The sequence below is a fragment of the Salvelinus sp. IW2-2015 genome, linkage group LG13 (assembly GCF_002910315.2).
Source record: "Salvelinus sp. IW2-2015 linkage group LG13, ASM291031v2, whole genome shotgun sequence".
Classification (NCBI taxonomy): Eukaryota; Metazoa; Chordata; class Actinopteri; order Salmoniformes; family Salmonidae; genus Salvelinus; species Salvelinus sp. IW2-2015.
Genome location: NC_036853.1, coordinates 26,407,097 through 26,431,166, shown reverse-complemented (window position 1 = coordinate 26,431,166; position 24,070 = coordinate 26,407,097). Strand labels below are relative to the sequence as shown.

The window sequence follows — 24,070 nt, the reverse complement described above, 5'->3', positions numbered from 1 at the left end:
ATTAATTGTTGTATCTGATGGAGAGAGAGGACCAATGATTCTGATTCTACCAAAATTGCACTTTTTTAAAGGAGAGAGTGAATTAGTCCCAAATGGCACCCTATTCCCTTTATATTGCACTACTTTTGACCAGAGCCCTATAGGCCCTAAGGTAACATTTTGAAATCAACCTAAAGTACAAGGAAACATGGGGAGTGGGACTGGGCTGGCCTTAAGGCAAATAGTGTACCGGTATTAACGTTGTATATTTCTCACTATAAAAGAATACAAATAAAAAAGCAAAGGTAATTCAGCTGTTCCGCTACTATAATATAGTGCATGGCTTCTTGTCTTTGAAGGGGTTTTCAGAGGCTGGGATACCCATGAGTAGAGGGTCATATTTACCCTGTTCTCCACAGTAGTGCATCAGGTCTGCTGAGGCCTTGGACACCTGCAGGAGAGAATCATACAGCAGGTTACAATTGGCAACACAAGGCAACACACACATAGAGAGAAGGTCAGAGAAGGCAGGTCTTGCTAGCCTGGCTGACACAACCCACGCGACTACATAGGACTTTGAGAGCTGGTGTCAGCCAGACTAAGTTCTTGCAGGATGGAACATGTAATGTCATATACGTATATCTTGGTATATATGGATATATGGGTTGTTTGAGAAGCGTACCTTAATTCTCTCAATGCTGGCTTCTATTCTCAGCTGCTGGACTGCCCTCCTGGCATGGGCAATGTTATTGGAACTCTGCATCTTCGAAAGATATGTTGGTCTCCGCAAACCTCTGTTAAAACACATACTGGATTCACCTACTGTATAACACCATGGGAAAGAATGAATGAACTGACTCACTGATTGAATTAACATTGTTATTGGGTATACCTTCCACAATTTGGGAGTAGCGGCAGTGTGTGAGTGGCTTTATCTGGAAAAAGAAAAGAAAAGCACAATAAGACATAATTAAAATCACCAGTTGTACACTGATATAGGGCAGCAGAACAGCCAGTCCCTGTATAACTGTGTCATAAAAGATATCCCAGTTACATCAGCTGGCCCTTCTTACGTCTTTGCACAACAGATGGTGTGTTGGAAAGTTACCCAATATGGTTAAGTGTCAGGAACATAACTTTGAAAAGCTGCCAAACACAATATACCAACAAAAAAACAAGCCTAGGAGCAGCTGTTATTCCACTGTCCTTCTCCAGAGTAACTTCCCAAAAGTGACAGTCGGAAGTTAAATCTGCAATTTACTAAACCAACAACCTGCAAACAAGCTAGCGGACGTAATCACATAAAGATTGGCCAAGATGGAAACTTTTGCACAATCTCACACATCATGGGAAGTCTACATTGGTCCATAGCAATAAAGACATTGCCTGAGAGGACAGTCTGCTATAGTGGGTCTGTATGTAGTAAGAAAGAGATTGCCTGGGGTGTTGGCACTGTTCAAAGCACCTGGTCTGCCAGGTTTCTCTCTCACCTTGGAACCTGTGGATTCAGATTGACTGAGTGGGAATCTTGGTTTGAGTTATTGGGGCAAGATTTAGCCTACTTGCTGTATTCTACTATCTCAGCCTGGTCTCAGACTAGACGTAACATAGTAAACGTAACTCCGGAAGACTCAAATTAAAGGGGAAAGAAGGATACCTAGTCAGTTGTACAACTGAAATGTGTCTTTCCGCATTTAACCCAATTAAGATTAAGGTGCGGGGGCTCCTTTAAATCGACATCCACGTCTTTAGCCACCTAGCCAATGTTAGCTTTAGCTACTTAGCTAACATTAGGCAAAACAAAATGGAATACGTAAAACATTTCATGCATTTAGCAAATTCGTAACATTGTACGAATTGAAATTCGTAACACACGAAATGGATGATGGACATCCACAAATTAATACATACTGTACGAAACTGTGTACCAGATTTACTTTTACTATGTTACATCTACCTCTGAGTTCAGGTTGACTATCTGCACATGATGCAATATTGAAAAAGAAATACAGTATCTCTTGGTCAACAGTACAGTACATGAATGAATCGGGCAAGGTAGACTAGCTCAGCAGCTGTGTTTAAGTCAGGGAAAGGAACACATGTGTTACATTATAACAACAAAACCATTGCACACGCACGCACACACAGTACAGTTACTTTGAGAAGAAGCCTCAATTATAACCTTTGTATTGAGGTCATCAAACTGTGATTCCACTTCTATTACAATAGCTGAGAGGTTTATGGAGGAGGAGGATGCACGTAAGGAAGCAGAAACAATGAAGTCATTGGTAGCCAGCCACAGTACAGCTGAGTACAAAGTGGATTGAGAGACCTCCATCGGAAGCATACATCTCACTAACCACCCCACCAACCCACTCCTTTCCTTTCCTCCTTCCCTTCATCCCTTCACAGGAAGCTGTATCCCCAGCCAGACAGCCAGTTCAGTTTCCCTCTGAAGTATAAATTCTTAAATATGTTCCGGTTTTAAAAATAGAGCCCGGCGGAAGAAGAAAGAGCTGCAGAGGTGGTTACTCAAACAAACCGACAGGAACATAAAGCTTAAGACCACGGGGAGTGAGTACAGGAATAGCATCACAGGATCCTGACAAATAAACATTTGAAGACCATAGTCTCAACAACAGTCTCAACAATCTTTTCTTCACATGAGAGGATCTTCACTGAATCATGGAAATAATCATAAGATACTTCATCCTCTTCCACACTACAGCTTTCCGTAAAATGTATACAAGACACCTTTCATCCTCATGTCTGTCTTAGTGCCTTTTGTGTGCTTGGCTTGGGTAGACACTGGAATGGTTTAATGTGCATATGTTTGTGTTCTTTGCACAAGAGCAGGTTTTAAAAACACACAGATGGAGTGAACACAGGAAGAATCCCATTATCTGAGGGCTGGGTCAGACAAGGGCTACGAACCCAGTGTTTAGTATTTACAGCTCTGCACGAGACACAACGTGACCCTGGCAGCTCTGTATGAGACGCATGATGCTAGCAGCTAGGGCTTGGGGAGTAAAGAGGAAGTACATCACTGACAACCTGAAATTGTCCCTTCACAGACAGTTTGGTGAAGCCGCCGCAACAGCGCCTCTTCAACCTCAGGAAGCTGAAGAAATTCATCTTGGCCCCTAAGACCCCCACAAACTTCTACAGATGCACCATTGAGAGCATCCTGTCGGGCTGGAATCACCGCCTGGTATGGCAATTGCACCGTCCACACCCGCAAGGCTCTCCAGAGGGTGGTGCGGGCAGGCCAATTCATCACCAGGGGCACACTGCCTGCCCTCAGCCACCCGAGCCACAGCCTGTTCACCTCGCTACCATAGAAGGTGGAGACAGTCTCTCGGTCCCAGCTTTGATGCAGCTGTACTGAGAAACAGCTTCAATCTCCAGGCCATAAGACTGTTAGTCACCGCTAGCTGGCCTCGGCCCAGTACCCTGCCCTGAACCTAAGTCACTGTTCTAGCCAGTTACGACCAGGTACTCTACTATGCACCTTAGAGTGCTGCCCATTGAAGTCATTGAAGACTGGTCACTTTAATAATGTTTACATACTGTTTTACCCACTTTATATGTATATACTGTATTCTAGTCATGGCTCATCCTATAAACACTGAACAAAACTATAAACTCAACATGTAAAGTGTTGGTCCCATGTTTCATGAGCTAAAATAAAATAAATCTCAGAAACATTCCATATGCACAAAAAGCTTATTTCTCTCAAATTGTGAGCACAAATTTGTTTACATCCCTGTTAGTGAGCATTTCTCCTTTGCCAAGATAATTAATCCAACTGACAGGTGTGGCATATCAAGAAGCTAATTTAACAGCATGCTCATTACACAGGTGCACCTTGTGATGGGGACAAAAAAGGCCACTCCAAAATGTGCAGTTTTGTCACACAACACAATGCCACAGATGTCTCAAGTAGAGGGAGCGTGCAATTGGCATGATGACTGAAGGAATGTCCACCAGAGCTGTTGCCAGAGAATGTAATGTTTATTTCACTACCATAAACAGCCTCCAATGTCATTTTAGAGAATTTGGCATTAGGTCCAACCGGCCTCACAACCACAGACCACATGTATGGCGTCTTGTGGGCGAGTGGTTTGCCGATGTCAACTTTGTGAACAGCGTGCCCCATGGTGGCGGTGGGGTTATGGTATCGGCAGTCCTTAGCTACAGACAACGGACTCCTTTAGCATTTTGTTGGTGGCAATTTGAATGCACAAAAATACCGTGACAAGATCCTGAGGCCCATTGTGAGGACCATTCTGTGACCAACAAATGCACATCTGTATTCCCAGTCATGTGAAATCCATAGATTAGGGGCTAATTAATTTCAATTGACTGATTTCTTCATATGAACGTTAATTCAGTAAAATCAATGAAATTGTTGTATGTTGCGTTTATATTTTTGTTCAGTGGAACTACTGCTGTAAACACCTTTTCTATTCATATACTGTCCATACTGTCTTTACACACCATTATATGTACACTACATTGCCAAAAGTATGTAGACACCTGCTCGTCAAATATCTCATTCCAAAATCATGAGCAATAATATGGAGTTGGTCCTGCCATTGCTGCTATAACAGCCTCCACTCTTCTAAGAAGGCTTTCTACTAGATGTTGGAACATTGAATGGAAGCAAGTCTCCGCAGCAGCCACAAAATCATTAGTGAAGTCGGGCACTGATGTTGGGCGACTAGGCCTGGCTCCCAGTCTGCATTCCAATTTATCCCAAAGGTGTTCGATGGGGTTGAGGTCAGGGCTCTCTGCAGGCCAGTCAAGTTCTTTCTCACCGATCAAAAAACCATTTCTGTATGGACCTTGCTTTGTGCACAGGGGCATTGTCATGCTGAAACAGGAAAGGGCCTTCCCCAAACTGTTGCCACAAAGTTGGAAGCACAGAATCGTCTAGAATGTCATTGTACGCTGTAGTGTTAAGATTTCCCTTCACTGGAACTAAGGCCCTTAGCCTGAACCATGAAAAACAGCCCAAGACCATTATTCCTCAGCCACCAAACTTTACAGTTTAGACTATGCATTCGTGCAGGTAGTGTTCTCCTGGCATCCACCAAACCCAGATTCGCCCATCAGACTGCCAGATTGTGAAGCGTAATTAATCACTCCAGAGAACGTGTTTCCACTGCTCCAGAGTCCAATGGCTGCTAGCTTTACACCACTCCAGTCTACGCTTGACATTGCGCATGGTGATCTTAGACTTGTGTGCGCCTGCTCGGCCATGGAAACCCATTTCACGAAGCTCCCGACAAACAGTTCTTGTGCTGACGTTGCTTCCAGAGGGAGTTTGGAACACAGTAGGAAGTGTTGCAACCGAGGACAGACGATTTCAGCACTCGGCGATCCCGTTCTGTGAGCTTGTGTGGCCTACCACTTCGCAGCTGAGCCGTTGTTGCTCCTAGACGTTTCCACTTCACAATAACAGCACTTACAGTTGACCGGGGAAGCTCTAGCAGGGCAGAAATTTGACGAACTGACTTGTTGGAAAGGTGGCATCCTATGACGGTGCCACGTTGAAAGTCACTGAGCTCTTCAGTAAGGCCATTTTACTGCCAATGTCTGTCTATGGAGATTGCATGGCTGTGTGCTCGATTTTATACACTTGTCAGCAACGGGTATGGTGGAAATAGCTGAATCCACTAATTTGAAGGGGTGTCCACACTCTTTTGTATATATAGTGTATATATATTTATATTCAGGTCTCTGACAATGCTTACTGATATATATATATATATATTCTGAATTATGTGAGTATTTTGTATTGCTAGGTATTAGTGCATTGTTGGAGCTAGAGACAAGCATTTTACTGCACCTGCGGTAACATCTGCCAATCTGTGTATGCGACCAATAAACTTTGATTTGATTTGATTACTTGAGGGCAATGGGCTGGGTGCTGCTGTGTGCAACACTCACAACCAGCTTTATGATTCATGATTTTATGAGGATCCCCATTAGCTGACGCCAATGGCCGACACATAATGAAAAAGACAGACAAAAATATTTTACAAGGTACATACATTTAAATCATTAAAGATAGACACTACAGACATATAAAACAATTATAATAAAGAAATACTATTAAAAACACACAAATTTACACACATTGGAAAAAAAAGAAACAATACAAATACTGAGCCTGCAGGACTTGTTTGGTTTACTGTGGTGTTAAAAATGCTGAGCATCTCTTTATCACAGACATACCTCTCTCCCAATCTTTACAACAACTGATTCAATATTCCTTGACCATGACAATTTACAGTCTAAGGTAACACCAAAACGTTTCATTTCCTCAACAGTCAGAGACCAGAGGTCTAAAACTTAGGGAATGATTTGTACCAAATACAATGCTTTTACTTTTAGACACTGTATGTTCAGGACTAGATTATTACTAGCCACCCATTCCAAAACTGACTGCAACTCTTTGTTTAAGGCTGCAGTGATTTCACTAGCTGTGATGCTGAAGTGTCTAATGTTGAATCATCAGCGTACATAGACACACAGGTTTTGTTTAAGGACCATGACAGCTGCCTTGCGGAATACCACACTTTACATGTTTTACATTAGAGAAGCTTCCATTAAATAATCTCCTCTGTGTTCTATTGGATAGATAGATAGCTCTCAACTCATGATATGGTAGAGGATAAAAATCTAACACATTTTCCCAATAATAGATTAAGTTTAATAATAAAGGCTGCAGTAAAGTCTAGTCAACTCAATGACACGTGTTCAGTTGGAGCTATTTTGAGAGGCTTTAAATCTGATCATACCTTGTATCTTCTTGAAGAAAGTACTGAACAGTATTAGTATGTACAGTATTAGTGTGCCCAAAATAGCACCCAATAGCCTATTTAGTGCACTACCTTTAACCAGAGGCCTATGGTCCCTGGTCAAATGTAGTGTACTAAATACGGAATAGGGTGGCATTTGGGATGCAGATTTAGAGTCGTCCTGTGCTCTGATTTGCAGCTGGGTGTCTTTGTGCATCATGTTTTTGTACTGGATGGACTCGGACGCTCCACACCTGGTCAGACCACCTAAGGACATGGTCCACAAGGACACAGTAAAAGGCCCACCTGGCACGGCTAGGCTGGCAGCAGAGGTGGCCACCACCCCCAGACCACACATACAGTACACCTCTGTGCTGGCAGTGGCATTTCCCTGTGGCTTTGGCACAAGCTGAAAGCTGTTGTCCATGGCCTTGCTATGCATCAATAGCAGTAAATCAGTAAAGGAAGGAAGTTTGGCACAAGCCGTGCTGATTGGCTTTCCTCTAGGAACAGCCTGTATGCGTCCCAAATTGCACCTTATTCCATATTTATTTAGTGCACTACTCTGACTAGAGCCCTTTGGCTCTATGGCACCCTATTCACTATATAGTATACTGCTTTTGACCAGGGCCCTTTTACCCTATATACATGTGGCGCACTACTTTTGACAAGAGCCCTATGGGGCCTGGTCAAAATAAGTGCACTATAGGGAATAGGGTGCCATTTGGGACATAGACCCTGGCTGACAGAGGAGGTCCCTTCCAGGCCTCTGATGTATCTCCCGGCCCTGAATTAACCCTGTCCTCCGTTCCTGTAACGTCCGTCTATTTCTTCCTCCTCCTCGGATGAGGAGAGGCGAGAAGGATCGGACCAAAATGCAGCGTAGGTGGAATACATGAATGATTTATTAAACAAGACGAACACGAAGCACACTTGAATAACTACAAAACAACAAAACGACGTAGACAGACCTGAACATGAGAACTTACAAAAACACGAAGAACGCACGAACAGGAACAGACTAAACAAACGAAACAGTCCCGTGTGGTAACAACACTGACACGGAAGACAATCACCCACAAACAAACGGTGTGAACAGCCTACCTTAATATGGTTCTCAATCAGAGGAAACGTCAAACACCTGCCCCTAATTGAGAACCATATCAGGCAACACATTGAACCCAACATAGAAACACATAACATAGACTACCCACCCAGTTCACGTCCTGACCAACTAAACAAAGTTAAACAAAGGAAAATAAGGTCAGGAACGTGACAGTTCCCCGGTCGGCAGTGCTGGAGGGACTTAGTCAAGGGATTCACAGATTCTCACTGACAAATAAATAGCCAGCCAACAGGACCACCCCCCTTCTCTACTCTCCCGTCCAGGAATTGGCAGCCAAGAGTCAGGGATTGGGAATGTCTGTATGTAGGAATGCCATAGCTAGCATCCCATCCTGCTCCCCAGCCACCTCTCTGGACCTGAGATTGGAGTCTTTAGTAATGCCAATTAAAACCATGTAAGTATATACCACAACACACTGCACCATTGATACTAATGACCTTCATATTTGTAGACTGCTCTGAGACCACAGAGGCACTGCTTTCCTGTGGCTGTAGTGTACACAGGTGGGTTCTCGCCACACCAGAAGAAGCAGAGGTCGAACGGCAAGCTCTGACCTGTAGTGTGAAACTATGATCAAATGGTTGAGATATTTAAGGCCTCGTTTTGTGAAATGATGGTTATTACTATGATTACTTGTAGGTATTACCAATTACTATATTGCTAATACACTCTGAAATTTACACTGGATTTATTCAGTGATTGAGGGATGATTGTAAGAAGAGAGACTTGGCTGAGCTGTGAGAATGATTTATTATCCATTATAAACTGGGTGTTTCGAGCCCTGAATGCTGATTGGCTGACAGCCGTGGTATATTAGGTCGCATTCCACAGGTATGACAAAAGTTATTTTTAATGCTCTAATTACATTGGTAACCAGTTCATAATAGCAATATGGCAGCTCAGGGGTTTGTGATATATGGCCAATATACCACGGCTACGGGCTGTATCCATAAGAACAGCCCTTAGCCGTGGTATATTGGCCATATAACACACCCCCTCGGGTGAGAACGGGAGAAAAAGAAAGTCCATTATTTGTCCTCTCCACTACTAAACTGCCTAGCAACAAGATGGCCTTGCTTCACGCCTGGGCCTAAATATGTGTCTGGTGCCGAATACCACAATGATACTACAATGAGCTCTGAGGCCTCAGGGGCCATTACATTCCCACAGGGACTATGCAGATGTGTTATCAGTGCGACTAGACGCACCAGAGTCAGACACTGCATTACTGACTGCTCGTGACGTGTAAAATAGTGGCAGCAAAAATAGGGTCCGGGAGATTTCTTACAAGTTTATCTGAGCTCTCATGTGTGCTAATCTCACACGGCCTGATGCTATCTGGGACTAGGAGACAGACTGTCCGAGACGAGAGCAGGCAGCTTGTCAGGCGTGCAGAGAAAGACAGGTTCCCAAACATAGTAGGACTATTGATAACTCCATAATGACCAGTGCAACAAGAACGACAGTCAAGCAGGGTTGAGCATTAAATTGTAGTAGTCAACATTGATAGGTAATAATGTTTATGATGACAGATTTACAGTGCAGTTATTTGTAGTTCAAACTGACTCGGACGCCTACGGTGTATAGTCAGCCAAGATGAAAGGCGATATGCAACAAAATGAATGCCTTTGGCGTACCTTTGTTATATTAAGTAGATATTGTGCACAAATATAGAATTGTAAAAGCCTGTTTTTTATATAAAGTGCCCTTTAACATAGACCACATGGAAAATTCAGTAAATCAGATTTTTTTGTATGAATAAACATTTGCTAAAGTGCTAAAATTCAGCATTTTGACATGTCCCTCTGTGACTTCTAGGAAGATTAACCCACATAACCCCACATTTCTTCCCGTTTTACCATAATTGTAAAGCTCTAATGATTTTGTTGCTTTGACAAAGTAATTTCTGAAGATTGTTTATTTCATGTGATTAGAGATTCATTTTAAGGTTAAAAAATAAATAAATAAATGTCCCTCATTTTAAGGTCAACCCTGTTGAACTAAACCCTTTTTTCAAAAGAAGCATTTAACATCTAATAGTCTAATCATAGTGTTGTAAAAGCAGGTGAGCTGGTTCTAGTCTTTTTGGCTTGCGTTTTGTGGTGGAAAACTGAGCAGGTCGAGCATAACATGTCAACCCTTTAACCCATAGATAGACAGGCTAGAAATGTTATCACAATTATATATTTTTTTGTGAAGCTCGCATTTAATTGTCCTTCCCTGTTGCACAACCACAAGCTTCCATTACCCATCACAAGGGGATTTATGGCTGATTTAAGATGAAATCTTATGGTCAACCCTGTTACTTTATTTGGCACTTAATAGGCACTTACTAGTCATTTAAAAAAAATCTAACCTCAAGATGGTAAAATGCTTTTTTTATTTAGTTGAACATGTGGTCTTTATGACAGAATGTTTAACATTTTGTGAAATATATATATTTTTCAGAAGGTTACAATACTCAAAAGGCACCTAATTGGTGGAACGACCCACCTATGTCCCAAATGGCATTCTATTCCCTATTTAGTGCACTACTTTTCAGGTCAAAAGTAATGCACTATATAGGGAATAGGGTGCCATTTGGAACATAGACTGGGTGTTTTATTTACAGTCTACTCAACAGGATAGAAGGCTTCTTTGCCACTGAGTCACTTGCTACAGGTTTAATTCTTGGCTCCAGAGAATAAGTCTCCTCTGTTCTCACACTGAGCTCTGCAGAGCCAAGTAGCGAATAAGGTGTGCTGGTAGTGTCAAATGCAGGACAATAACGTCTCAGAGTCTTTTCTCACCCTTTCCTCTCTTTCTTTACACCTGCCTTTCTTTGCCTTTCTGTATTGCAGCAGAGGTGAGCTGTGTGTGGCCATCCCACACAACACAGATTGGCTAACAATCAGAAAGTGATCAAAGCTTTGTGAGTAAGATGTCTGATGTAAGATTTCCTAAGATACAGCAGCAGTCCATCTATGGCTTCCAATGCATGTACACCCTGCAGTGAGAGGAGAGGGAAGGTGAGCAATGTCCATGGATTAAGGCTTGCTATGAAGTGTATTTACTCTCCATATAGTACATCTGTGAGCCAGTCAATAGATGGTGACAAGCAAAAGGCAAGAGCCAGGTGCGGTTACACATTGACATACATGTGCATAATTTCCCTTCAGGAAGCACACGGTATATTTTATCTTGATTCAATGTATTTGTTTTCATTCGATCATGATCAGTGTCTCCTCAAAACTGCAGTCATCTGTAGCCTAGCAGTAAATATGAGATAACCTCTGCATATGCACTTCTTTCAGCAGGCAACAGGGTGGCATGTAAGAGAGGGGTAGAGAGTCTGTCTGGCACAGTGTGTATGACCAGATGCAACATCAATGAAACGCTCCACCATTTGGTTCTATTAATAGATGCGCGCACACACACACACACACACACACACACACACACACACACACACACACAGTGGAGGACAAAGGGGGAGGGGAGGAACAGGGGAGGAGAGATGTCATGCAAACTAAACCTGTTGCATGCCTTCCATTTACTTTGAAGCAGCGTAATGAAAAGGGCCTTTCACGCAACAGTCTCTCCAGATCCATTAGAGGCTTTTCATCTCCGCTGAGACCAACCCAAATGCTTACTTTAGAACAATCAGGACAATGAAGCAAATAAGACCGGTTCTTCCTCTACTCTACACAGCAATAGAAAATCTCACAAGCTGGTAAGGGTGGTGGTGAGGGACATTAATTTTCACGTGTCAGTCCATGTTGCTTACTTGCTTTAACGTCATTCTGCATACTTTCCTAGCCGCTACAATTCATAGACACACTCTAGGTGTTATCTTGTAGAATAATCCCCCACAAAAGAAAGACTCTACACAAAGTTCGGTTGTTGCTTTTCTTGCAGAGAGAGAAAGAAACACCCGCAAGACATGGTTCAGAATTACAGATAAGATCATGAAACTTTAGTGCTCTGGCACATCTTAACACTCAGCCTCAGTTTTTATTCCTATGTCTTATTCACAGCCAGACAAGAAAGTCAAGCCAAATGACGGCAACTGCAGAGAAGCGTTTGACTGTCTCTCATCCTTTTGTCAACTTGCCCCAATCAAGTGTTCTGGCGTTGGCTTTATGAAAGATGAAAGTGTGGGGGCTGAGGAGCGGAGGGCTGAGGAGCGGTGGGCTGAGGAGCGGAGGCCTGAGGAGCGGAGGCCTGAGGAGCGGAGGCCTGAGGAGCGGAGGCCTGAGGAGCGGAGGGCTGAGGAGCGGAGCCTGAGGAGCGGAAGGCCTGAGGAGCGGGAAGGCCTGAGGAGCGGAGGCCTGAGGAGCGGAGGGCTGAGGAGCGGAGGCTGAGGAAGCGAGGCCTGGAGACGGAGGACCTGAGGAGCGGAGGCTGAGGAGCGGAGGCCTGAGGAGCGGTAGGGCTTGAGGAGCGGAGGGCTGAGGAGCGGAGGGCTGAGGAGCGGAGGGCTGGGGAGCGGAGGGCTGAGGAGCGGAGGGCTGAGGAGCGGTGGGCTGAGGTGGGTTCAGAGCTCATCTTTGTGTGTGGCAGGTTATCGGAACTCAGGTGGCTAGTAACAAAAACAAACGTTGTGTGTGTTCGTGTTCAGGTAGTTATGACAAATACTGCACATCGTGAACAGAGCCCCTGATTGGCTGAAGCTCTGCTGATCTAACACCCAATGCCGAACCTCAATTTCCAGCTTTCTCACGTTCCTTCTGAATCAATCTTCCAATATCCGAGTGATGAACAAAGATTTGGAAGTGAAAGAAATACCTAACCATACCGGTCAGTCATCCTAAGCCAACTAAAATCGGAGCTTTCGTGTCTGACACTTGCTGACACCTTAAGTGACACAGAACAGCTCTCATCATCTTAATAGCTCTTCTCAAGTGACAAGTTGTCATGTAACTTTCAAAATCGTGTAACTCTGTAACAACCACTCCATTATGAAGCAGCTGTGATGAGATCATGTTGCTATCACTTCTTCTAATACGAACAGTGAGTATCTCAATCAAAAAAATTACTTAAAACAGTGAGGTGATGCTAGCCTGGTCCCAGATCTATTTGTTCGGGGATGTCAACTCCTGTCATACAACGACCATAGGAGTTCTGTGACCAGGCTAAGATGCTGCTGCTTGTGGATGTTTTTTAATTCCCTTTTTTATTCTCTTCCCAGCAGTGATAAACACTGTTGGTCAGTAAGCGGAAATCCATGTTTGTGTGTGTCCATGCAAGCAGGGCAGTAAGTGTTGGTAACTGCTTACTGTGTCTGACTGTGTGTTACTCTGCTAGACCTGACTAAGGCCACTGTTTCCTATTGAGTAAGAGAGTTGAAAGGGCTGAGGCCTCTCCTTACTGCTGGTCTGATACAACGGACTGTGAAAACCTGCCTTGGCTGGCTTGCTTTCTCCACCCTCTCAGAATAGGAGAGAAAAACTTGCATGACTGCACAGCACACAAAGCTGTCTGGAAGTTAGAGTAGTTGCACCGTATATGCTAAAATCCCACAGAGGAGTAAGAAATTAGCTAAGCCGGAACCCCTCTTCACACTCACATGCATGCGTGTGCCCGCACATACAGTACCAGTCGTTAGATATTACTGCAGCTGGAGCTAGAATCACAAGCATGTCTCTACACCCGCAATAACATCTGTTAAACACGTGTATGTGACAAATAAAAGTTGATTCGATTTGAGTCAAAAGTTTTTAAATACTTACTCATTGCAGAGTTTTTCTTTATTTTTTACTATTTTCTACATCTTAGAATAATAGTGAAGACATCTAAACATTGAAATAACACATGTGGAATCATGTAGTAACCAAAAAAGTATTAAACAAATGAAAATGTTATATTTGAGATTCTTCAAAATAGCCACCCTTTGCCTCGATGACAGCTTTGAACACTCTAGGCCTTCTTACAACTAGCTTCACCTGGAATGCTTTTTTTTAATACATGTAAATACATATCCCAAAATTGTAAATAAATTATGAATTTTATAATAGAATATTTTATATTAAAATATATGCAATAACATTTAATTAAGATTTTCATTTGATGAACAGGAATGACATTTACTCTTATGGGTGGCCCAAAATAATTATCTTAAAGCCACGCCCCTAATAGGCCACGCCTGCTGAAAATAACTCATGGATTACATTAAAGAAAGAACCAGCTGCTGGGTCAACCCAACTGATGGTTAACAAAAAAACAACTGATGGTTAAATTAACCTGTTTGGGTAATCCAAACAGCCCAACATGTTTGGTTATCCACGCAACCCAACTGGCTGGGTCAAAATAACCCAGCGTGTTCAACTTCTGTCCAATATTTACCCAGCGCTAGGTTACAAACAACCAAATTGGGTTGTTTTCAATCCAGCATTTTTTTTGTGTGGGTCTCACTGACCGACAGGCAACGGCTCGCCTGTGTCTAGACAGAGCAGAGACCCCGACTGCAGTACTAGCTCACCGGATAGGAATCCAGCTAACCCACAACCCCTCATTGTTATATTATTACCTTGTGCTGTTTCTCTCACGCTGGCTGCACCAGACAGTTAGTTAATTCACAGTCCTTATGCTACAAAAAGGTATCTCTCTTACTCTACAACACCTTAATGCAACACTCTAGCTGGCAATACCACATATTTGTTATTAGCTTGATTGGACCATTTTGCTGAACAAAACAATTCTGTCAGCATTATGAGAAAATATCATTTTTCAGTTCTTGTGTAAAAGGAAGTATTGTTGAGGATCTGCAGCAAAGCAGACAACACTTTCTCACCCGTTTGAATGCTCACAGAGTATACCACACTGCATGTGGGCATACGAGTACTTATGAGATAACAATATTCAATAGTACAAGTCTCTTCTCTCGAGGCGGTTCCACTAACAGATACTGAGTGTATCTTTTGTTCCTCCCATTCCATAACAAAAACATTGGTGTACATCATGTGCAAAGTTCAACCCCTAGGTGTAGTCCCTTCAAGGTAACTTGCGGAGAGCATTTCCTCTATTTGCCACAAGACATTCCTGACTCCCAGAGCGGGAAATAAAGGGCACGCTGTGTATATCACAATTTCCAGAGAACATGCACAAGGGGAATGCAGGGTGCATGATTTTTAAAAAGATTGTACTATTAATATTGCTAGCATAAGGACTGTGAATCCCAAAGGGCAGCCTATTCCCTATATAGTGCAGTACCTTTGAGCACTATAGGGTGCCATTTGGGACACAGATTAGGACTTCCTTCCAGTAGACCAACATAATGCAATTCACATGAACTGGCAATTATCATCCAAAAAGCCGAAGGCCTGTGTACCTTTAGACTATTTGACTAAGAATGACTGACATTTATGTTGCAAATGACAACATCAAATACAATTTGTCACATACGCCGAATACAACAGGTGTAGACCTTACAGTGAAATGCTTACTTGCAGCCCTTAACCAACAATGCAGTTAAGAAAATACAGGGAAAAAAGTAAGAGACAAGAAAAACAAATAATTAAAGAGCAGCAGTAAATAACAATAGTGGGGCTATATACAGGGGGTACCGGTACAGTCAATGTAAGAGGGCACCGGTGTCGAGGTAATTAAGGTAATATGTACATGTAGGTAGAGTTATTAAAGTTACTATGCATAGATGATAACAGAGACTAGCAGCAGCGTAGAGGATGGGGGGTGCAAATAGTCTGGGTAGCCATTTCATTAGACGTTCAGGAGACTTATGGCTTGGGGGTAGAAGCTGTTTAGAAGCCTCTTGGACCTAGACTTGGCTCTCCGGTAATGCTTGCCGTGCTGTAGCAGAGAGAACAGTCTATGACTAGGTTGGCTGGAGTCTTTGTCAATTTTTAGGGCCTTGCTCTGACACCGCCTGGTATAGAGGTCATGGATGGGATGGCAGGAAGCTTGGCCCCGGTGATGTACTGGGCCTTACGCCCTACCCTTTGTAGTGCCTTGCGGTCAGAGACTGAGCAGTTGCCATACCAGGCAGTGATGCAACTCATCAGGATGCTCTCGATGGTGCAGCTGTAAAACCTTTTGAGGATCATGCCAAATCTTTTGTCTCCTGAGGGGGAATAGGTTTTGTCGTGCCCTCTTCACGACTGTCTTGATGTGCTTGGAGCTCTCAACCTGCTCCACTACAGCCCGTCGATGAGAATGGTGGTGTGCTAGGTCCTCCTTTTTCTGTAGTCCACAATCATCTCCTTTGTCTTGATCACATTGAGGGAGAGGTTGTTGTCCTTGCACCACACGGTCAGGTCTCTGACCTCATCCCTATAGGCTGTCTCAGCGTTGTCGGTGCTCAGGCCTACCACTGTTGTGTCATCGGCAAACTTAACGGTAGTAATCAGACGCGGAGGTAAGGTGTATGTCAGGTTGCCTGAGGAGGGAAAGCGGTTAAGTCTCGAAACCAAACAGAATACATAATATCGGGCGACCCTTTTTGTATTGTAATAATGACGATGAAACTGTAGCGATGAGACACGTCCTAAATGACTCCCTCTTCCTCCAGGATGTACATGCCAGGCGGTGTCTGAGAAAGGCCTGAACATTTTTCAAAGACTTCAGCCACCTGAGACATGCACTGTCCTCCATGCTCCAGTCCGGCAGACGGTACTGGTGCATCAAGGCTCAGACCAACAGACACCTAAACAGCTTCTATCCCCTGGCCATAAGACTGTTAAATGGCTAACTCCTACTGCGCCCCCTGAGACCTACGCTGCTGCTAAAATGATGATAGATACTAATGGTATTGGCAATGAACAGTAGCATAGTGGTAATATATAAAACCAATCTATTTTATCCTGCTACTGGTCACTATATTACTCCCGTTTACATGTATACATTACCATAAGTATTTACACTGAGTGTACAAAACATTAGGAACACCTGCTCTTTCCATGACATATACTGGCCAGCTGAATCCAGGTGAAGTTATGATTCCTTATTGACTTCACTTATTAAATCCACTTCAAATCACTGTAGCTGAAGTGGACGAGACAGGTTCAAGAAGGATTTTTAAGTCTTGAGACATGGAATGTGTATGTGTGCCATTAAGAGGGTGAATGGGCAAGACAAAATATTGAAGTGCCTTTGAACGGGGTATGGTAGTAGGTCCCAAAACAGGTAATTGATGAAAGAGAACAAAGGAGGCTGACACGAATTGTGCAGAGCAACAGACGGGCTACAGTTAGTCAACTGACAGTCCAGTACAACATTGGTGCCCAAAGATCCATAAGAGAATGCACAACTCATCGTACCTTGACATCAATGGGGTATGGCAGCCGATGACCATACAGAGTTCCACTTCTTTCAGCAAAAAAACTAGAAACTGCAGTTGCAGTGGGCTACGGAACAAAAACACTGGACACTGGAGAATTGGAAAAACATTGCCTGGTCTGATGAATCCTGGTTCCTGATGTTTCATGCTGATGGCATGACTAGGGTATGGAGAAAATCACGGGAGTACATACATCCATCATGCCGGGTGTTCAACATTGCAGGGTGGTGTGATGGTGTATGTTTTCAATGCACACATTGGGCTCCTTGATAAAAGTGGAGCAACGTATGAATGCAACAGAATATCTGAACATCATTGCCAATCAGGTGCATCCTTTCATGGCAGCAGTGAACCCATATGGGAATAGATTTTTTGTGGGAAGCATTGGAGTCAACACGGGCCAGCATTCCTGTGAAACGCTTTCGACACCTTGTAGAGTACATAACCTGACGAATTGAGCCTGTTGTGAGGGCAAAAATGGGTGCAACTCAATATTATGATAGTGTTCCTAATGTTTTGTACACTTGTGACTATACAGTGTATACAGTGTATACTGTATAGTCCTGCTACCAGTCACTTTTCAGCCCTGTTTACATGCATATCTGCCTATCACACTCACAATAACACGCACGCACACACACCAATTATGCTGATGCCATACTGTTTAGTATTATTATCAGTGGTGTAAAATGCTTAAGTAAAAATACTTTAAAAAGTACTACTTAAGTCATTTTGGGGGGTAACTTTTTATATTTTTACTTTTACTTCACTACATTCTAAAAGAAAATAATGTACTTTTTACGCCATACATTTTCCCTAACACCCAAAAGTACCTCATTACATTTTGAATGCTGCTAGGACAGGAAAACGGTCCAATTCACACACTTATCAAGTGAATATCCCTGATCATCCCTACTGCCTCTGATCTCACTAAACACAAATGCTTCGTTTGTAAATGATATCTGAGTGTTGGAGTGTGCCCCTGTCTATCAATAAATTTAAAAAAAACAAGAAAATGCTGCTGTCTGGTTTGCTTCATAAGGAATTTTAAATGATTTATACTTTTACTTTTGATACTTAAGTATATTTGAGCAATTACATTTACTTTTGATACTTAAGTATATTTGAGCAATTACATTTACTTTTGATACTTAAGTATATTTACAACCAAATACTCAAGTAGTATTTTACTGGGTGACTCACTTTTACTTCAGTCATTTTCTATTAAAGGCATCTTTACTTTTATTCAAATATGACAATTGTGTACTTTTTCCACCACTGATTATTATTATTATTATTTATCCTGCTACCAGCCACTTTCTCCTAATCCCCCGCCTACATGTACTGTACATATCTACCTCAAACTACTCCAATATCCCTGCACATTTGGTATTGACACCATCCCTTTAAGTAGCTTCCCCCCTTATTCCTTGTTATATAGATATTTTTATTAGTTATAAAAATAATATATGTTGATTACTGCACTGCTGGGTAGAGCTTGCAAGTTGAACATTTCACTGTACTTTCAATGTGCATGTGACAAAACCTGAACAGAAGTGTTCCCTATGTAGTGCACTATTTTCCACTAGGGCCCTTAGTGCTCTGGTCAAAAGTAATGTGCTATATAGGGAATAGGATTCAATTTGAGATACATCCATTGCCAGCAGGCTGAGGTGGGGCCATTGTTTATGGCACATAATTTGGCCAATGTGAGCAGGGTCAAGCTCTCTGAGCATGATGACCTCACACACGTACACACATATACATTTTTACATCTCTTATACAGTTGAAGTTGGATGTTTACATACACTTTAGCCAAATACATTTAAACTCCGTTTTTCACAATTCCAGACATTTAATCCCAGTAGAAATTCCCTGTTTTAGGTCAGTTAGGATCACAACTTTATTTTAAGAATGTGAAATGTCAGAATAATAGTAGAGAGAATGATTCATTTCAGCTTTTATTTCTTTAATCACATTCCCAGTGGGTCAGAAGTTTACATACACTCAATTAGTATTTGGTAGATTGCCTTTAAATTGTTTAACTTGGGTTAAACGTTTTGGGTAGCCTTCCACAAGCTTCCCACAATAAGTTGGGTGAATTTTGGCCCATTCCTCCTGACAGAGCTGGTGTAACTAAGTCAGGTATGTAGGCCTCCTTGCTCGCACACGCTTTTTCAGTTCTGCACACAAATTTTCTATGGGATTGAGGTCAAGGCTTTGTGATGGCCACTCCAATACCTTGACTTTGTTGACCTTAAGCCATTTTGCCGCAACATTGGAAGTATGCTTGGGGTCACTGTCCATTTGGAAGACCCATTTGCGACCAAGCTTCAACTTCCTGACTGATGTCTTGAGATGTTGCTTCAATATATCCACATAATTTTCCTTCCTCATGTTGCTATCTATTTTGTGTAGTGCAACAGTCCCTCCTGCAGCAAAGCACCCCCACAACATGATGCTGCCACCCCCGTGCTTCACGGTTGGGATGGTGTTCTTTGGCTTGCAAGCCACCCCTTTTTCCTCCAAACATATCGATGGTCATTATGGCCAAACAGTTCCATTTTAGTTTCATCAGACCAGAGGACATTTCTCCAAAAAGTATGATCTTTGTCCCCATTTGCAGTTGCGAAATGTAGTTTGGCTTTCATATTTTGGGCGGGTTTTGAAGCAGTGGCTTCTTCCTTGCTGAGCGACCTTTCAGGTTATGTCGATATAGGACTCGTTTGACTGTGGATATAGATACTTTTGTACCGGTTTCCTCCAGCATCTTCAGAAGGTATTTTGCTGTTGTTCTGGGATCGATTTGCACTTTTCGCACCAGAGTACGTTCATCTCTAGGAGACAGAACGCGTCTCCTTCCTGAGCGGTATGACGGCTGCGTGGTCCCATGGTGTTTATACTTGCGTACTATTGTTTGTACAGATGAATGTGGTAGATTCAGACGTTTGGAAATTGCTCCCAAGGATGAACCAGACTTGTGGAGGTCTACAGTTTTTTTCTGAGGTCTTGGCTGATTTCTTTTGATTTTCCCATGATGTCAAGCAAAGAGGCACTGAGTTTGAAGGTAGGCCTTGAAATACATCCACAGGTACACCTCCAATTGACTCAAATTATGTCAATTAGCCTATCAGAAGCTTCTAAAGCAATGACATCATTTTCTGGAATTTTCCAAGCTGTTTAAACTATAGTTTGTTAACAAGAAATGTGTGGAGTGGTTGAAAAACGAGTTTTAATGGCTCCAACCTAAGTGTATGTAAACTCCCGACTTCAACTGTATTTCGTGCATCATATCATACGCATGCTGCAGTCCTTAGAGTTCTTTCTGTTATCTGTCAAATGCTGGAAGTCCCATAAACATGACTTTAAACGGTAGTAACTGTGCCGTAACTCACTTAGATGAAAAAACTAAATGTATAGCTACATCTAAGCACAATAACATTGTCTTCTATATATGGGGAATGATACTTCTTAAGGTTTGTGGAGCAAGAGGAGAGACATTTGTAAAGAGAGTGAAACAGTACAGTGTGTTTTAAAGCACCTTCTGTAAAGCGGGTGAAACAGTCAGAGACAGTATGCTAACGCAACTCCAAAAACACCGTTCACAAACGAGATGAATCCTGCAGATTTTAGAACGCGCATGCGATGAATCGTTTCGAGAAAACACAAGCACGTTAAAGGGATTACGTGAAAAGTCAGTGTGTGTGCACAAATTAAAGAAGAACCTGTTCACAGATAAATGTTTAGTACATACAACATGTTCATAACACAACATTCCAGGTGTGTGGGGGCATTGTTTGAACGTGATCTGTGTCCATGCTTTGACTGGTTTTAGTAGGCGTGTCTTGAAGTCATAAAAATCTAAAGCGATGACAAATGGGAGACATGGGTTGGACCACAATCCCTGAAACTGGATTTAAGACCGGTGTAATGACACTTGGCACACAACGGAATATGTGATAAGTCATTATTGTGCTGCCAGAGACACAGTAGCTACAATAGTTCAAAAATAATACCTCACAGATTCCACTCTGGGAAACAGGTCAGACTTGAAGCTCACAATGCCTCTTGTGGTCAGGCTACAACAAGACACTGTTGAGCATGCACTAATGCACAGCTACTCCAGGCATAAGAATAACATCATTTCTGGTCCAAAAGTATATTTTCATGCAGCATGCAATTTACAGGCTACACCTGAGTGAGTAGTAAGTAAAAAGGTTAGTAAGGCAGACCCTAGTTAAGATTTTAAGAACAGTTGGACTGGAACATTTTCCTTATTTGGAAGGATGAGAATGATCCAATCATGGCATCACCAGTAGCACTCTGAGGAAGGGATGGTGGTTTGGGGTTGGGATGCATGATATCATTCACTATCACACCACTGCAGAGGGAGAGTTCCTCACGAGGCCGACCGCCTGACTGACTGCTTATCACTGCCAACAGCAGGCAGAAGTATAGAGGGGACAGAGGGGAAAAGGGAGGGGTTGAGAATATCAGAACTGGAATGCCACCCAGCCTCCTCCCCCTCTGTGGTCTTTGGAACTTCCCAACGCCCCAGAGTTCCGTGGCTGTGAATACTGAGCGTATATACACAAACCTCTTCCCCCACCCTCCCTTCCCACTCTCCTTCTGCCCCACCGCTCTCTCTGTGGAGAGGCCAAGAGGGTCAAATGAAGGAGATGTGGTTCTCATAACAGACCAGCATGACTTCTCTCTTCTTGGAAGCCACCGGGCTGACTGCTCCCTGCAATCCTGCACGATTACTCACCTCTAGTCCTTCTTACAACTCACACAAAGGACAAAGTCTGTATATTGCTGTATACAATGCGGTGCATGCACACACATATATTCAATTGAGCAACATGGGGAAAATAGTCCTACTGTTTACAGCTATTTCTGCACTGTAAAAAGTAACTGCCTGACAAACATCTCCAAAGGTCAGTGGAACTCAAATCATGAAAGTGGTACCAACTCATTATGTCAATAAGATTTCTTATCGCTTAATGTGTTTGAGTACTGTTCACAAATATTAAGTTATTGAGTAAATATAACTTGAATTATTTGTGTTCTGCTAAAGCTGAGTTTCTAAAAGTTAAGATTTAATATTTTAAAGTCAGTATAACATTAAATAAATAAGTTGTTCTTACTTGGTTCTATTATGTTTTATGTCTTTACAAAATAAAGTAGTAGTCAGACACATTGATATTTGAAGACATGTACAGCACCCGGTGTCACAGGAAGGTCAAGAAGGTCATTAAGAACTTCAGCCACCCGAGCCATGGCCTGTTCACCCCGCTACAATCTAGAAGGCAGAGGCAGTACTTGTGCGTCAAAGCTGGGACAGAGAGACTAAAAAACAGCTTCTAATCTCCAGACTGTTAAATAGTCACCACTAGTCAGCCTCTGCACCGTACCATACCCTGAACCTTAGTCACAGTTACTAGCCGGCTGCCACCCGGTACTCTACCCTGCACCTTAGAGACTGCTGCCCTATGTACATAGTCATTGAATTGGTCACTTGAATAATGTTTACATACTGTTTCACCAACTTAATATGTATATACAGTATTCTAGTCAAGGCTCATCCTATTTAACTCCTGCTATATAACTCCTGCTGTACACACCTTTAATATATTGTCCATACATTATATACATACAGTGCTTTGAGAGAGTATTCACACCCCTTGAGTTTTTTCACATTTTGTTGTATTAAAATGTTTTTCAATTGTCATTTTTTGTCAACGATCTACACAAAATACTCTAATGTCAAAGTGGGAGAAAATGTTAACATTTAAAAAAACATAAAATAAAACAATAATATATCTTGATTAGATAAGTATTTAACCACGAGTCAATACGTTAGAATCACCTTTGGCAGCAATTACAGCTGTGAGTCTTTCTGCGTAAGTCTCTAAGAGCTTTGCACACTTGGATTGTATAATATTTGCCCATTATTCTTTTAAATTCTTCAAGCATTGTCAAGTAGGTTTTTGATCATTGCTAGATAGCCATCAAGCATTTCACTGCACCTGTGATAACATATGCAAAATATGTGTGTGACCAATAACAAAGTATTTTATTTTGAGTTTTAAAAAACACTTGACTTATCTGTATTGTGCTGATATAGAATTTTTATTATTATTTATTATTTTTATTTACCCCCTTTTTCTCCCCAATTTCATGGTATCCAATTGTTAGTAGTTACTGTCTTGTCTCATCGCTACAACTCCCGTACGGGCTCGGGAGAGACGAAGGTCGAGAGTCATGTGTCCTCCGAAACACAACCCAACCAAGCCGCACTGCTTCTTAACACAGCGCGCATCCAACCCGGAAGCCAGCCGCACCAATGTGTCGGAGGAAACACAGTACACCTAGCGACCTGGTCAGCGTGCACTGTGCCCGGCCCGCCACAGGAGTCACTAGTGCGTGATGAGACAAGGATATTCCTACCGGCTAAACCCTCCCTAACCCGGACGACGCTAGGCCAATTGTGCGTCACCCCATGGATCTCTGGGCTTGAACCCAGAGTTTCTGGTGGCACAGCTAGCACTGCTGATACTTTTACAAAAAAATATATGCATGTCTGAAGAAAGAAAAGTACATTGCTAAAATAGTATTAAGTCGTTTATTGTGCTATGATGTGTAATTGGTCATGATGAATGATATCAAAACCGTCGAGCTAATTGATGTTCAATAATGAGACAAGCATTTCCCACCATCAACAAGGTCATGTGCATCACCCTTAACGACAGAGGCTAACGCAGCATTCTGTAATGCTTAGAGCTCTAGCTCCAGTTATTGCTAGAGAAATAAGCTAGATAAACAATGTTAAACATTAGGACATGACCACTAATCAGAAATACTTACTACTTATACTTGAAT

The 24,070-nt window shown here is 42.4% G+C and overlaps 1 protein-coding gene across 1 annotated transcript in view; it reads right to left on the bottom strand.

Annotated features, from left to right (window-relative positions):
* Positions 1-215: 215 nt before the first annotated feature.
* Positions 216-24,070, bottom strand: part of LOC111972371 (guanine nucleotide-binding protein G(I)/G(S)/G(O) subunit gamma-12-like) — a 60,959-nt gene continuing 37,104 nt past the window's right edge. The window contains exons 2-4 of the mRNA XM_023999408.2: positions 872-914; positions 662-773; positions 216-430 (exon numbers count right to left, since the gene is read on the bottom strand). Coding sequence (XP_023855176.1) covers positions 305-430; positions 662-742 — 207 coding nt within the window. The 5' untranslated portion in view covers positions 743-773; positions 872-914 and the 3' untranslated portion in view covers positions 216-304. The remainder of the gene's footprint in view (positions 431-661; positions 774-871; positions 915-24,070) is intronic.